Source organism: Pipistrellus kuhlii, unplaced genomic scaffold (assembly GCF_014108245.1).
Source record: "Pipistrellus kuhlii isolate mPipKuh1 unplaced genomic scaffold, mPipKuh1.p scaffold_m20_p_5, whole genome shotgun sequence".
Classification (NCBI taxonomy): Eukaryota; Metazoa; Chordata; class Mammalia; order Chiroptera; family Vespertilionidae; genus Pipistrellus; species Pipistrellus kuhlii.
In genome coordinates, this window is record NW_023425551.1 from 52756125 (window position 1) to 52771376 (window position 15252).

Genomic DNA, 15252 nt, shown 5'->3' on the forward strand with positions numbered 1-15252 from the left:
TTTCTAATTAGCTTTTAAAAAATTTAAAAAAAGAATTACTTATATTGCATATGAAAATCACCTTGCCAAATTACCCAATTTTGTAACAATCCCTGCCACAGGCAGATACATCCATCTTCCCGCACCCCGGGTGCACCCAGGGACCAGTGCATCAGCCCCGAAGCCATCACCCAGGCAGGCAACGTTCTTTGTCCACGACCACAATGAGTTTAGCTGCATTTGGGGGGCCCTTAGGACGGCAAAGAGCCAACATACCGATCCCCATTGCCACCATTCCCAACAATAACGAGCAAACGGTTATTTTCTCTGCTGCAGACCGGTGACCATCCGCCCGCAGCAAACGTCTCCCTTTCCCTCCCAACGGATCATCAAACATGGGAAACAGCCAAGCTGCGTCCCTTAGCTTTGGCGACTGCCCCCCAAATGGAGATTGTGAATCTCCCTTCTTTTCTCTTTAAAATAAATTACCTTATCCAAGAGATTTTTAGCATTTTGTAAGAGTGCCGCAGAAGGCCGGGCCTCAGCTGACTGCGGACTGCGAAAAGGAAGATGGAAGCTTCGCGAAAAAAAAAAAAAAAGAGGCGGAGGGAGGACAGAAAACACCCGCAGGAGGACGGCCGCCCCCTCCCCACCCGGGCTGCACCCCGATCTCGCACCACCGCGGCCATTGGGAGCCTTCCACGCACACCCATCCTTTAGGCCTCCACCCCAAAACCCCAAAATCCAAAAAATGTGACACTTAAACGCGTGCAGCTCGGGGGGGCTCGAAGCCCCTCCACCCGCCCGCTCGCCCCGCCCGGCCCGGCCCGGCCCGGCCCAGACTCTCGAACCCGCGGCCTCGAACCGGGCCGCAGCCCATCCCCCCCACATCGCCCGAACCCACCCGGCGCGAACCATCGAATACCCGGGGGGTCAGGGGCCATAGGTTCCGGGATCCCCCCACCCCAGCCCCGCAAGGGCAGCCATGGATGTACCTTCCAGAAAAGCGATCTCCCCGGAGCTGCCGCCGCTGCCGCCAGCCGCCATCTTCCTGCTCCCACGCCGCCGCCGCCTTAGTCCACGGCCCGCAGGCCGCCGCGATGGGGCCGGCCGCAGAGGGACCGCCGCGGGCTGCGGGCTGGGGGCTGCGCGGGGCCGGCAGGCGGGGGCGCTCCGGCCGGACGGGCCTCACACAAAGGCGGGCCTCGGGCCTAGCCGCGCCGGGCTCCTCCTCAGGCGCCTATGGGGCGCGGCGAAGACGGCGGCGGCGCTTCCCGGGCCCGGCTCCGCGCGGCCCGCGACTCCCCATCCACCGCCCCGCACGCCGCCCGAGAAGCTCCCCCGGGAAGAGAGCGGGAGGCGGGCGCGCTCACGCCGCCCCTCGGCGCGGGCCGCGAAAATGGCCGCACCCGCCCGGGCGCTCGGCGGCGAGGCCTCCGCTACGGTCTGGCGCACGGGCGCGCCGCGTCCCTCCTGCAGCTGCCGCCGCCGCCGCCGCCGCTAAGACCGTCCGCCCACCCCGCCCGGGCGCGAGTGCAGCAGCCGGGCCGCTGCGGCTGTCGCTGCGGAGGGGGCGGGTCTCTGCCCACGCCGAGCCGCCGTCGCCACAGCAGCCGCAGCCGCTGCTCCTCCCCCACGGGCGCCGGAGTCCGCCCGCCCCGCGCCCGCCGCGCCCGCGTCCGCCCCTCCGCGCTCCCACCCGCCCCCGCCTTCGCCCCCGCTGCGCCCGCCCCCGCCGCGCCCGTGTTGGCGTCCCCGCCCGTCGCTCCCGCCCGGGCCGCTCCGGCGTCCGGTTCCGCCCCCGCCTGCCCCTGCCCGCTCCGCTCGCACCCGCCACTCCCGGGTCCGCGCCCGCCCCCGCCCCCGCCCCCGCCCGCCGCCGCTCCCCCTGCAGCCCGGCCCGGTGGAGCCCAGCGCCGCTCCCCGTGGGGCTGCCCTCGCGGCGCGGGCCCGGCCCGGCCGGGTTTGGCCCCGCGGCAGGCCGGTGCGGGAGCGCCTTCCCTGCACAGGCCGCGGGGAGCGAGGCTGCGGGGCACCGCCCCCGCCCATGACACGAGGGACGTTCACTCCACGAGGAGGCCTGGGCCTGTGGCCCGCGACCACCTACCTACCTCCCCGGGGAAGGGCGCGGGAGGCCCCGCAAGCCCGAGTGTAGGAAGCGATGGGCGGCCTCCACTCAAGTCCAGAGACGCTTCCAGGTTAATTCATTCGGGGAGAGTCCGCAGGGCGCCGGGCGGGCGGCGGGGCCGCACAGATTAACGGAGGCCCCTGTCTGCTGTCCCCGGCTCCAAGCCCCCGGGGAACGGCGGATGACCACGTCATGGTCGTGTTTCTTTTTTATTTTTTCTTATTTATGACAATAAGACATGATCGATAACGGAAATCGGGAAAATATAACAAATGGAGAGACGTCCTCCATGAGGCAAGGGAACGGGTTCCCTGCATAAGGCAGCCGCTGTGGTGATGCGGCCCAGGACGCAGATGCTCTTCTGACCTTGCGGAACTGTTAACATAATTTCTGTTCAGTTGCTAAGTTACCAATTTGTTTCTGCAGCCATAGAAAGCTAACACGCATGAAACAAGGTGGAGTTCTAGAAAAGATGTATTTCTTTAAGCAATGTAAAGTAGTATCTTTCAGACAAAGCCATGGCTTTGCTTGTTAGTTTCACCTCATCTCCGTGGAACCCCGTAATTCCAAGCTTTAAGGGGAAGCGTGGATCAAACCAATGGTTCTTAAACTTTATAACCTATGGCAAAATCGCCTGGGAAGGCTTGTCAAAACAGATTGCCGGGCCCTAGCCGGTTTGGCTCAGTAGATAGAGCAACGGCCTATTTCATCTAGTAAAATAATGCTTTTTCTCTAAAAAAAATATATTTGCTGAAATCACTGTCCTTTTATATGAATGTAATAAACTAAGAATTGTTAGTATCACATATTCAGGGCCTTGCCTAGAAAACTTTGAATTTAGGACATGTCCCTGAAATGTAGATGATCCTATATAGTATAATAAAGAGGTAATATGCAAACTGACCATCATTCCAACACACAAGATGGCAGTCCCTGTGTGGTCACAAGATGGCTGCCACAAGATGGCCAGCAGGGGAGGGCAGTTGGGAGGGACCAAGCCTGAAAGGGAAGGTAGTTAAGAGTGAGTGACCAGGTCAACAGAAGAGAGCAAACTTCTCTAACCCTTACCCCATCACTTTAAGCAGAATTCCTTGTTTCCTACTTCAAAGAAAGATAAGGAACATACACACACAAAAAAATTCCCTTTGTTTAACAATAATATAATACCTACATATGTACTCACCCATTCTATTTGTTCTTCCCTACTGTTAAAATAGAGGCAGGAAGCAAGAAAAAGCTAAAGAAGTTCATCACCACCAAACCAGTATTACATGATGAAGGGTATTCTTTAGAGGGGAGGAGGAAGAGAAGGAGAGAGGAGGGGGAGGGAGATAAAATGGCAACAAATACATATCTATCAACCATTGAATCTAAAAGTCAAAGTAAACGAACAAGAAATCTAATGAACACAATAAACTGGTGAATAAAATAGAATCCGAGGCATGGAAACATGGAGCAGATGATGAGACTCAGAGGGAAGGGAGGGAAGGGAGTAGGAAAAGATTAACCAAAGATCTTACCTATGGACACAGTAGGGTGGTGAAGGCCTGGGGTGGGGCAGGAACCAGGTGGAGCGTGGCAATGGGGAGAAAAGAGGGACGTCTCTAATACTCTCAACAATAAAGATTTTTTAAAAATAGAGTCAGAGTGCATCATATTTAACCCCTGTACTCTGAATTCCATACCCTTGTACATAAAGTGATTTGATCTCAGCCCAGAATCTCCCAGTCTTATTGGATAATCTTTTTTTATTTTTATTTTATTTTTTATTTATTTATTTTTAAAATATATTTTATTGATTTTGTACGGAGAGGAAGGGAGAGAGATAGAGAGCTAGAAACATCGATAAGAGAGAGTCATCGATCAGCTGCCTCTTGCACACCCCCTACTGGGGATATGCCCGCAACCAAGGTACATGCCCTTGACCAGAATCGAACCCGAGTCCCTTCAGTCCCCAAGCCGACGCTCTATCCATTGAGCCAAACCAGTCTTGGCAATAATCTTTTTTTTAATATATTTTATTGATTTTTTTTTACAGAGAGGAAGGGAGAGAGATAGAGAGCCAGAAACATCGATGAAAGAGAAACATTGACCAGCCGCCTCCTGCACATCCCCCACTGGGGATGTGCCCGCAGCCAATGTACATGCCCTTGACTGGAATCAAACCCGGGACCTTTCAGTCCACAGACCGACGCTCTACCACTGAGCCAAACCAATTTCGGCTTATTGGATAATCTTAACTCCTGTGGGGTAGTTTAAGAAAAGCTCTTTTAAGGAATGTTATCTAGCAGTCTCACTTAGTGCGGTTCTGATATGCACAGATTTCAATGACCACGCAAAGGAATACCTTCTCTGCTTACAATACTCATGACACCAAACATGTGGCTATGCCACGCCAAGCAATAATCCAGTTCCCTGTAAGACCAACTGTGTGTCTTCCCATTTTAATTCATCTGTGACACTGCCTGGAGTTAGTGCAGAGCTCACAGATTCAGAGCTCAGTGCCACAGTCTGCCCCCTACTTCAGACACTTGTGGCAAATAGTGAGTTTCTAGACTGCCTACACTTATTTTTTTCTGACTTGGCTACAAATTGGGGTTCCCCTGATCCCCCCTTCAGCTTTGATAACTTGCTATCATGGCTCACAGAATCCAAGGAAACACTTTACTTGCTATTATAAAGGTTACAAATGACCTGCCAGGTAAAGAAGAGGTACAAAGGCGAGGCCCACAGGGTCCCACGTGCAGGAGCTTCTGTCCCTCTGGAGTTTGGGATGTGCCACCCTCCTGCCACGTGGATGCATTCACCGTCTCTGAAGACGGAACCCCTGCATGTCCTGTTTTTATAGAGGCATAATCTATCAAATCATTGGCTATTGGTGATGAACTCAATCCCCAGCCCTACTCCTCACCTCAAAGATGAGGGGGCTGGCGTGGAAAGTTCTAGACTTCTAATCACCTGGTTGGTTCCTCTGGCAACCAGCCCCCATCCGGAAGCTATCTGAGAGCCCATGCACCGCATCAGCCTGCACTAAGGTGTGGTTGAGAGGAGCTTGTGAATAACAAGAGCTGTGCCTTTCACACAAGCATTCAGGTAGTTACAAGGGTTTTAGGCACTCTTTAGCCAGAAACCAGGGGTGATTTTCAACCTGCATGCCACAATAATTTTTAAAACACGCAATACCTGCCTATTTAGTCAGGAGCACTGACCTCGATTTCCTTAGATTGTCAAAATAAAAAATGACAACAGCCAACAAAACAATAGCCATCCAGTGTGCATGAATCAAAAGTATACCTATTTTTTTTTTTGTCATATGCAGAAAATATATACTTTGGGTGTGCCACGGGATTTTAGTAATTAGTTTGTGTGCCATGAGGTGAAAAAGGTTGAAAATCGCTGCTCTTGTACCTTCTCACCTTCTTAAGAGCCCCTCTCTCTTCAATCCACTAGAATTTGTCTTCTTTGCAACAGAAAGTGCAGATTTTACTCTATATAATTTTTAGGATGTTTAACCATACCATACATTTGAGAGCTTTGCAGGCAATATACCAACATAGCTGTGGCCTATTTAAGTTGCATCAAAAATATGTATTCAGAAATATCCATATTAAGAATCCCCTCAGTTTTCTGTGTAGTCTGAGTCCCACAAAAAAAGAAAGATCAAAGGTGATGACCAAAGGACCAACATTTTTAAGGCTAAACAATCATCCCATGCAAGCGGAATTCAAGGAAAACAGGACTGAGACAATGTACGGGATCCTTTAAAAGTACCTAAGAGCATGAGACCCTTCCCAAAACTACCTTGCTCCTGGGCCTATTCACTCAGTGAATAGTTTGTGATGGTTGTTGTTGTTGTTCTTTAATATATTTTTATTGATTTCTGAGAGGAAGGGAGAAGGAGAAAGAGATAGAAACATCAATGAAGAGAGAGAATTAATGATGCCCCCTGCATGTCCGCTGCTGGGGATCGAGTCTGAAACCCGGGCATGTGCCCTGACCAGGAATTAAACCATGGCCTCCTGGTTCATAGTTTAATACTCAACCACTGAGTCATGCCGGCTGGGCTCAGTGAATAGTTTTGACACTATTTCACAAACCAGAAAACTAGGAATTATTCTTGATTCTCTTTTTAAATTAATTCTACTTCCTGAATATATCTTGAATTTATTCATTTTGTTTCTCAATTCCAATGATCCCAATTTAGCCTTAGCCGCTGTCACTTCTCAGCCAAAGTACTATAAAAACAGGTTTAAATGCGTCATTTCTTATTATCTGTGATTTCTCTCAAAAAAAGCCACAATAATCTTTTATCTTTTTTAAAACACATATCAAAGCACTTGTTTAAAACCATTGAAATTTCCCTGGCTCTTAAGAAAAAAGTCCTAAATCCTTCATTGATCTACTACCTATTTCACTGGCCTCAGTTTGCAGCATTTTCACCTTAATTAAGCTTTAACCACTTTTTATTTCTTTCAGTTCCTCAAATACTTGGCCATTTTTTCTTCAGAGCCTTTGAATGTGTTTTACCCTCCATCTTCAATGCACTGTTTATCTAGCGTCTTGCATCAGAGATTCATACTTATCTGCTATAAACAAAGAGTTTAACACTTTTGAATACAACATATTTAAAATATTTTTTTCCCAAGGAAAACTCAGAATCACAGAATTCTATTGCCCAGACTCCTTAGAGACCATTTAATGCCAGTCTTCTAAGAGGTCCAGGAAAAGTCTTTGTCTCAAGTAACATTGTGACAGAAATCTAGGAAAGGCACCCTACAAAGAATCAGCCATCCAGGGATCAAGCCAGCTTTGAGGATCACAATGCTGAAACAACTTGAGCTGTAGTGAGGAGGCCAGGGGGAAGTCTTGAGTTGGCAATAGATATATAATAACAAAGCTTCCTCTCTGTTTACCACCAGTAGGGCCGAGAAGGCTAAAAAGGGCTAATTCCAATGTAACCCTGATATTTGGGGGATAATGATCTGAATCCAGGCCAGCAAGCTCAGTGTACATTCTTGATAACCTATAATTAAGTCTCTTTCTCCTTCCCAGATACTGGTCTTGCAGAACCTGTTACTGTGACCAGTGCCTTGCCCCGCAGGGAGGATTATTAACGCTGGCACCAGGCTAGACCATCAGACATGGCCTGGAGACCCCCAACACCTGGGGCCTTCTTGCAAGGCCCGCAAAAATGACCAGAAGCATAATCCATGTTTGTGGGACAAGGACCACGAGGAGATATGAGGGAGGGCCCCCTGCAGGTTCCTTCACTCAGATTTGGAAGGCTGTTCTCTGAGTCCGCCGGTGTATTAAACAGTGTCCCTCCATTTCTTTGAAGCGTCTTAGCTTTCTTTGGTCTTCTGCAACAGGGCTACAAATTTTTCTTTTGTATCACAGCTATTGTTTCCTCTATTTCAGCCAGGCTTAAAATGTTGTATATAAAACTGCTTATGTAAACTAGTGGCCCAGTTTAATACATTTATTTCTTTGAAAACACAATTATCGATCATGTTCTTTTCAACACTACCATTAGGAGCAGCATATAGTTAGGCCATGACTAAATACAAATTTCAGAAGACAATAGCAGGTTCTGCAAGTTATGTCTGGTTGATAGTTTTTGAAGGGCTAAGTGCATATGTGTAAGGGGAAATAGAGTGTTAAAAAGAAACAATAAACACAAAATGGAGTCACTTGTGGTAAGCTCCATCAAAAAATAATACCTAACCTAGTTTCAGTTTCAGTCTCTCCCAGGACTGTTTTCATTTACTTATTTTTAACCCTGTTTTTATTAAATTTTTTTCCTGTTTTTATTAAAGAGAGAGGGATCAAAAGGGGTTGGGGGGAGAGAAAGAGAGAGAGGAGAGATCTATTCACTCACGCCCCCCCCCCCCCCCCCACATTCCCATACACTCTTGGACCAGGGATTAACCCAAAACCTTTCAATGTACAGGAGGATACACGCCAACCAGCTGAGCCACCTGGCCAGGGCCAGGATTGTTATTTTAAACTAATCAATCTGGAATTTCCTGGTCAGAACTTGTGAGGTAATCTGCTTTCCATGAAAAGAAGGTAACCTGCCTGAAATAATCCACTCTTTTAACTTTCTTTTCTGCCCTATTTCTTTTTTTTTCTTTTTCCTTTTTTCCTTCTTTTGCTGCCCTATTTCTACCTATAAAGGTCTTCTGTTTTGTGTAGCTCCTCAGAGCACTATTTTATGTATTAGATGGGATGCTACCTAATTCATGAATTCTTTAGTAAAGCCAATTAGACCTTGAAATTTACTAGGTTCAATTTTTGTTCCTTAACAAGAGTTATATGAGAATAATGTCTAAGTTTCTGTTATAAGTACTGTATATATTTCTGTTTTAACATACTTTTGCATGATAATATTGCAATTAGCTTTCAATTTATTGATTACCTTGTTTTTGTTATTTAATGCCATAATTCTTTATGCTTGCTTTTTTATTTTCACTTCTTTTAGTCAATGCTTTCTGTTCCTCTTTCATTTCAAAAAATTTCTCTCTAATATTTTAGCAGGCAGTTCAATAACTAAAATTCTAATGTTGAACATTTAAAACTTTTGATTAAGTGCAACTCAAGCTAGTATTTTTTAAATTATAAATGAATATGTCCTCAAAATAGCACACATCTCTTACAGTAGTTCCTACCAAAGTCTCCCAATGTCAACATTTATTAATTTACAATCAAGTTTTCAGGTAATCAGGGCTCAATTATGACTTTCCTGTGCCCTGGGCATATTTTGCCATCATGGTGCCCTTTCTCCACAAGAAATAATTTGTTAGACTTATAAACTATATTTTTTATTTTTACATTAATTTTAAAGCTGTTTTGGAATAACGATACAATACAGGCAGGATTCATTATTATGCATTTATTATTATCATCATCTTAATTTTCTTCTGATTTTATTTTATTTATTTTTTAAAATATATTTTTATTGATTTTTTACAAGGAGGAAGGGAGAGGGATAGAGTTAGAAACATCGATGAAAGAGGAACATTGATCAGCTGCCTCCTGCACACCCTGTACCGGGGATGTGCCCACAACCAATGTACATGCCCTTGACTGGAATTGAACCTGGGACCTTTCAGTTTGCAGGCCCATGCTCTATCCACTGAGCCAAACAGGTTTTGGCTTTCTTCTGATTTTAAAAGAAATAACATTAAAACATTTTTTTCCCCATAAGACCTTAAAAGTATTATGGGCCCCAGGCACTGTGCCTCCTTATGCCTAATGGATATGTTAGCCTTTTAGATGATCCATTGTTAAGTGTTTAAAATTTCAGGAACAAAAACCATATAATTTTGATAATCTTGGATGAGGGGAAACAATTTTATGTATTTTATATATTGGTCAAAATTGAATTCTAGATTATTGCAGTTGAAACCTCTATTTCATTTAAAAAAAAATTTATTTTATTTTTTTTACAGAGAGGAAGGGAGAGGGATAGAGTTAGAAACATCTACGAGAGAAACATCAATCAGCTGCCTACTGCATGTCCCTACTGGGGATCAAGCCTGCAACCAAAGTACAAGTCCTTAACCGGAATTGAACCCGGGACCCTTCAGTCTGTGAGTCAATGCTCTATCCACTGAACCATACCATTTAGGGATATATACATTATTCTTAAAACTACCATGGAATTAGGTGGAATCAAATTAAATTGCTATTTTTATAGGTTTTTTAAAAAATCAGATGTTGGTATTTCATATGGATCTACCTAATAATAACAGCTATCTTGAGTTAAGTCATGTTCTTTACCTAGAAAATAATTTTGGAAAAATTAGATTTATCTCAATATTGTATTACATGTACATGAAAAGATAATATTGGAAACCTGCTTTATTAAAGGTGTAGAACTTACTTGGTGACTATTAAGCCTATATCACAAGCATGTACTACAGTGTTGGTTTCATCTATAACAATAAAAGCATGCGATGCTAATTAGACTGGACATTCTTCCAGACGACCTTCTGGAGGAAGCCAGAGCTTCGAGGGCTGAGCCCCTTGCACAGATTTCGTGCATTGGGACCCTAGTTGTATTATAAAAGCAAACAATATTATGTTAAGAATAGATACCAGCAATTATCCATAAAGTGGTAAATTGGATAATTCATAGGTTCTTATGAAATTGTTTCACTTGGGTAGATAAAAGGGAAGATGTGTCAGACCTTTGATGAGAAATTACTTTAAACATGTTTATGATGATCTCCTCTTGAGAAAAAGTCATAATTTAGTTTGAAATGCTTTGGATTGGAGTGTATTACTAGTATATAGTGAGTGAGAGAACATTTGTTCTGGTCAAGCACCTCATGCCTATGAAAGTATTTCATGAACTTTGACATTTTACTGAACTTTGTCATCCTAAGCAAGATAAAGCATTGAGGTAGTTGGTGTTGAATGTGTCGTCACTCTGCAAGGGCCCTGGTCTGTTATGTAACCAGTGTGGCAGAGTGGAACAATCGCCTGCTTCTGAGAGAAAAAGCTGGAGAGCATTATGTAGAATCTGACCATAGCTGCTGATGTGAGACTCTACCTTGCCTCTTTAGTGGCTTTCCTCAGAGGGGACTGTGGAGAGGACTCTCGGAGAAGCCATTAAAAACCATATCTGTTGACATATCCACCCTGAAAAAGTAAAGCTGTTTGGACTGTGAGAGTATTCTACCCTGAGGCCAGGCATGAAGAAGTAGGGGAATAGGATGTGGGTGCTATTTCCTTCTTACCTGCTATTATGAAATCAGCCTAATAGGAAAAAGTTTTAAGTACTTGATCTATTTCTTTTAAATCATGTGGATAGGTCAGGCGACATGTCTTTAATAAGATTTAAAAGCTGTCTAGAATATGTGGCTTTATAAAACTGGCAATATGTGGACTCATATCCCTAAGAATGTTTTGTTTTGTGTTTTTAAAAATATATATTTCTATTGATTTCAGAGAGGAGGGAGAGGGAGAGAGAGATAGGAACATCAATAATGAATCATCGATGGGCTGCTCCTGTATGCCCCCCATCAGGGATCAAGCCAGCAACTTAGGTATGTGCCCTGACCGGGAATCGAACCGTGATCCCCTGATTCATAGGTTGACATTCAACCACTGAATAACACAGCCTGGGCATAATTTAAGTACTTTCTTTTTTGGAATCTGGATATATTATAGGTTTAGTGGGCTTTAGCAAAGCTTACTGAACTGAAATTCAGTAAGGGCCAATGTGCATTTGTAATATAAATTTTTTTCTCATATTGTAATAAGATCAATCCTTGATCATGGACTTAGGCTTTTAATATCAGTGGAAGAATTTAAGACATAAGTCACTCACTGATATCATTATATCTTGTTTAATCTTTGCATTTATTTTTGATGGTTTAATAGTCAAAAACTAAAGCCAACCTTAGTTAAGTCCAAATCATGAGCCTGGGCAGTCTTCCAGGCTAAGAGGCTTTGTGGTCAGACACAAAAATTAGTATTCTTCTGAAAACTTATTTAAGAGATTTCTCTAACTTAATAATAAAATTTAAAACACTATATTATAATATATAATAGTATAATTTTATATCCATTAAATATATTTTTTTATTAAGTCCACAGAAGAACTTTGCCTAATCTTATATAGAAAATATACTTTTTCCTCACAACCTTAGGCAGGTTGTGTAATTTGTTTTGGTTTTCTAAGTTAAGGATGAAGTAAATTGTATCTCCTTTTTTATATATTTTATTGATTTTTTACAGAGAGGAAGAGAGAGGGATAGAGAGTCAGAAACATTGATGAGAGAGACATTGATCAGCTGCCTCTTGCACCACCCCCACTGGGGATGTGCCCGCAACCAAGGTTCATGCCCTTGACCGGAATCGAACCTGGGATCTTTCAGTCCGCAGGCCGACGCTCTATCCACTGAGCCAAACCAGTCTCGGCATAAGTTGTATCTTCTTAAAATTTGTGCCAATGTCAAAAATAGACTTTAGGTCGCCTAGACCCTGAGGGTGACTCAACAAGGTCCACTTCCACCTTGTCCAATATTTAGCTACGATGGCTTTGGGGCAGAGTATGCTTGATTTGTATAACTCAGTCTGGCTAATCCCACTCGTGGCATAGTGATTGCTTTAGATAAACTAGTGTATGAAAATACATACACCTTTATAAGAATGAGACATTTTCTTTCATATTGAAGAAAAGTATCCAAAGACCATTAACATCATTTTTACAAATTGGCTACTTTTAGTAGTTCTATATTTATGTTTACAAAAAATAAAGTTTAGGTTGTAATAAAGAAGAAAAAGCAACTATTTGCCCAGCTGGTATTGCTCAGTGGTTGAGTGTCAACCCATGAACCAAGAGATTGCTGGTTCATGTCCCATTCATGGTACATGCCTGAGTTGCAGGGTTGATCCCAATAGGAAGCCTGCAGGAGGCAGCCAATCCACAATGTTTCTGTCTCTTTATCCCTCTCTCTAAAAAATAAATAAATAAAATAAAAACATATATATATTTTTAAAAAGGCAAAAATAAAAAAATGAAAGCAATTATCTTAGCAAATGAGGGAGTGCAATCCAGGACACAGGTTTAGGTAGCAGCCTAATTGTTCCCTGAAGGGAAGAAAGTTCTCATTAAGGTCCCCATGTAAATGAAGTATGCTGGTTAGGTCAGTTGGGGTTGATTAGGCCCTATATGTAAATAGAGAATGCTGTTTATCAAAATGAATTGGTTCTTTTCAAGGTGAAGAATGCAAATGTTCTGGCCACCATAATGAGGAGTGTCAAGTTTATATATATATCCATGTTGCAATCTTTGACTCAGGATGTTTGTTGTTTAGCCTTGAGTTGAGTTTAGCAACAGGTCAGTAACTTAATAATAGTTCCAAGAAATAAGAGATGAAATATGCATTGGCCTCACTTTCTCAATAGCCTGTTTTGAAGTGTGAACTTTGTAGCATGATCCTCTTTATGACTACCTGTGGAATAAGTTTATGAGTTAAGGTTGGAGGCAACAGCCCAGCTGGTGTGGCTCAGTGGTTGAGAATTGACCTATGAACCGTGAGGTCATGGTTCAATTCCCAGTCAGGGCACATGCCCAGGTTGTGAGCTTGATCCCCAGCATGGGGTGTGTAGGAGGCAGCTGGTCAATGTTTCTCTTATGGAGGTTTCTATTCCTCTTTCCCTCTCTCTAGCTCTCTCTGTAAAATCAATTAAAAAAATATATATATGATTGGAGGCAATAGAAATAAAAATGCAGAAAGAGAAAAGAGTTTTGGAGAAGAAAAGTCATATAGAAGAAGATTGTTTCAGCTATGAAAAACTGGCAGTAGTCCTCTGAGAAGGGAAGTAAGGTGGCAGAAGTACTCTGTACTGTAAAACCTTTTATGCGTTTTGGTTTTTGTATCTTGTGTATATATGTTATCTAATAAAAAGTAATTTTGAATTGATGGTGTCATAGTCATCTGGAAAGTTCCCTGGGCACTTCTGTGGTTCTCACCACCTTCAAATTGATGCACGCATACGTGACAATAACGTTGGTGAGCCATTGCCCCTAGGTGTTTACTTATTTCAGTGGTCAGTCTGCTATAATATATTTGTAATGATGCATGCACATTGCCTTTTCTTCTTGTGACTAACAATAAACAAAACCAGCATCAATTCTCACTTTCAAAGTTATACTGTGTCTCTATTTTTTAAAAACTTATATCTCAATTCTACTATTTAAAGTACACTCTCCAAAAATACTTTTTGACATTTTTTTTATTTATATTTTATTGATTTTGTACAGAGAGGAAGGGAGAGAGATAGAGAGTTAGAAACATCGATGAGAGAGAGTCATCGATCAGCTGCCTCCTGCATACCCCCCACCAGGGACATGCCCGCAACCAAGGCACATGCCCCCGACCGGAATCGAACCCGGGACCCTTCAGTCCCCAAGCCGACGCTCTATCCATTGAGCCAAACCAGTCTCAGCACTTTTTGACATTTTTTGAATGTCACATCTCAACTATTGACCAAAACTTATTTGATGCTAAAATGATTAACATTATATTTTATTTAAAAAAATCCATATTTTATTCTGAAAGAATAATAAAAACAATGAAGATATGATCAACTGACATCAAATAGCTACAATTTGGAATCAGTTAAATTGTAAATTCCTTAAGGACAGAAAATATTTTTAAAGATTTATTTATGTCTTTCACAGTACAGTATCTTGAACATAGAAGATATTTAATAGTGGTTCACTGGACTTAAATGGTCCAAAAATCTCTCTATATAAAACCCTAATATAAAAATAGCTGACAGCAGAACAACCAAACAACCGGTTGCTATGATGTGCGCTGACCACCAGGGGGCATGTGTGGAACATGGTGGGTGTCGGCTGCAGCAGGATGGTGGAGCAGGTGTGCAGGGTCCTGCCTGGTGCTTGCACCCACTGCTGGTTCCCAGCACCAGCCCGATAGGATTTCCCCTCAGGGCTTCTCCACCTCCCCCTGCTCCTGAAGGTGATTGGGGCAGTAAGTACTCACTGCTGGCACCAGCCCCAATTGCTCTGTGCCATTGGTGGGTGTGGGTGGGAGCTGGCACCATGAGTGAATGGGAGTGTGGCTGCGGTGGGAGCAGAGCTGCTGGCAGACAGGGTACTGGGGGCTGTGATGGGAGGGGCCATGCAGGAGCACAGAGGATGGGTTGAAACTCACCCCTGTGCCCACCACCGTCTCGCGACCCACAGTTCCTTTCAAGGTGCATGTATTGTATTTGTGCACTGGGTCCCTAGTTCTAGCATAAAAAAACCAACCAACCAAACAAACAAACAAACAACACAAAAAACAACTAGAGGAATCTCAATATTCATTTAATTTTTAGGTAATCTTGCGGTTAATAAAGATAATAAAGATGTTGCACCCTGGTCTGTGTTGTACACGGGCCCCAGTGTACCCAAGGGTTGCTGTGCAAGTTTCATTCCAGGTCAAAGGCATATACCTGGGTTGTGGATTTGCTCCCTGCCCCTAGTTGGAGCATGTGGTTGAGAGACAACCAGTTGATGTGTTTCTCTCTCTTCCTCTCCCTCCCTTCCATTCTCTCTGAAAAGTAATGGGGAGGGGGGGGGGGAGAGATGACGTTGTAATGTTTAATATACTGCTGAGATC

The 15252-nt window shown here is 43.9% G+C and overlaps 1 protein-coding gene across 13 annotated transcripts in view; it reads right to left on the reverse strand.

Moving 5' to 3' along the window:
• SENP6 (SUMO specific peptidase 6) overlaps window positions 1–1083 on the reverse strand; it is a 91821-nt gene extending 90738 nt beyond the window's left edge. For 11 of the 13 annotated variants that reach the window (XM_036414457.2, XM_036414456.2, XM_036414463.2 and 8 more), the window contains exon 1: window positions 975–1083. In XM_036414457.2, the coding sequence (XP_036270350.1) occupies window positions 975–1026 (52 nt within the window). In that variant the 5' untranslated portion in view covers window positions 1027–1083. The remainder of the gene's footprint in view (window positions 1–974) is intronic. The other 2 variants (XM_045573120.1, XM_036414460.2) reach the window with 2 other exon arrangements.
• Between the last annotated feature and the right edge of the window lie 14169 nt (window positions 1084–15252).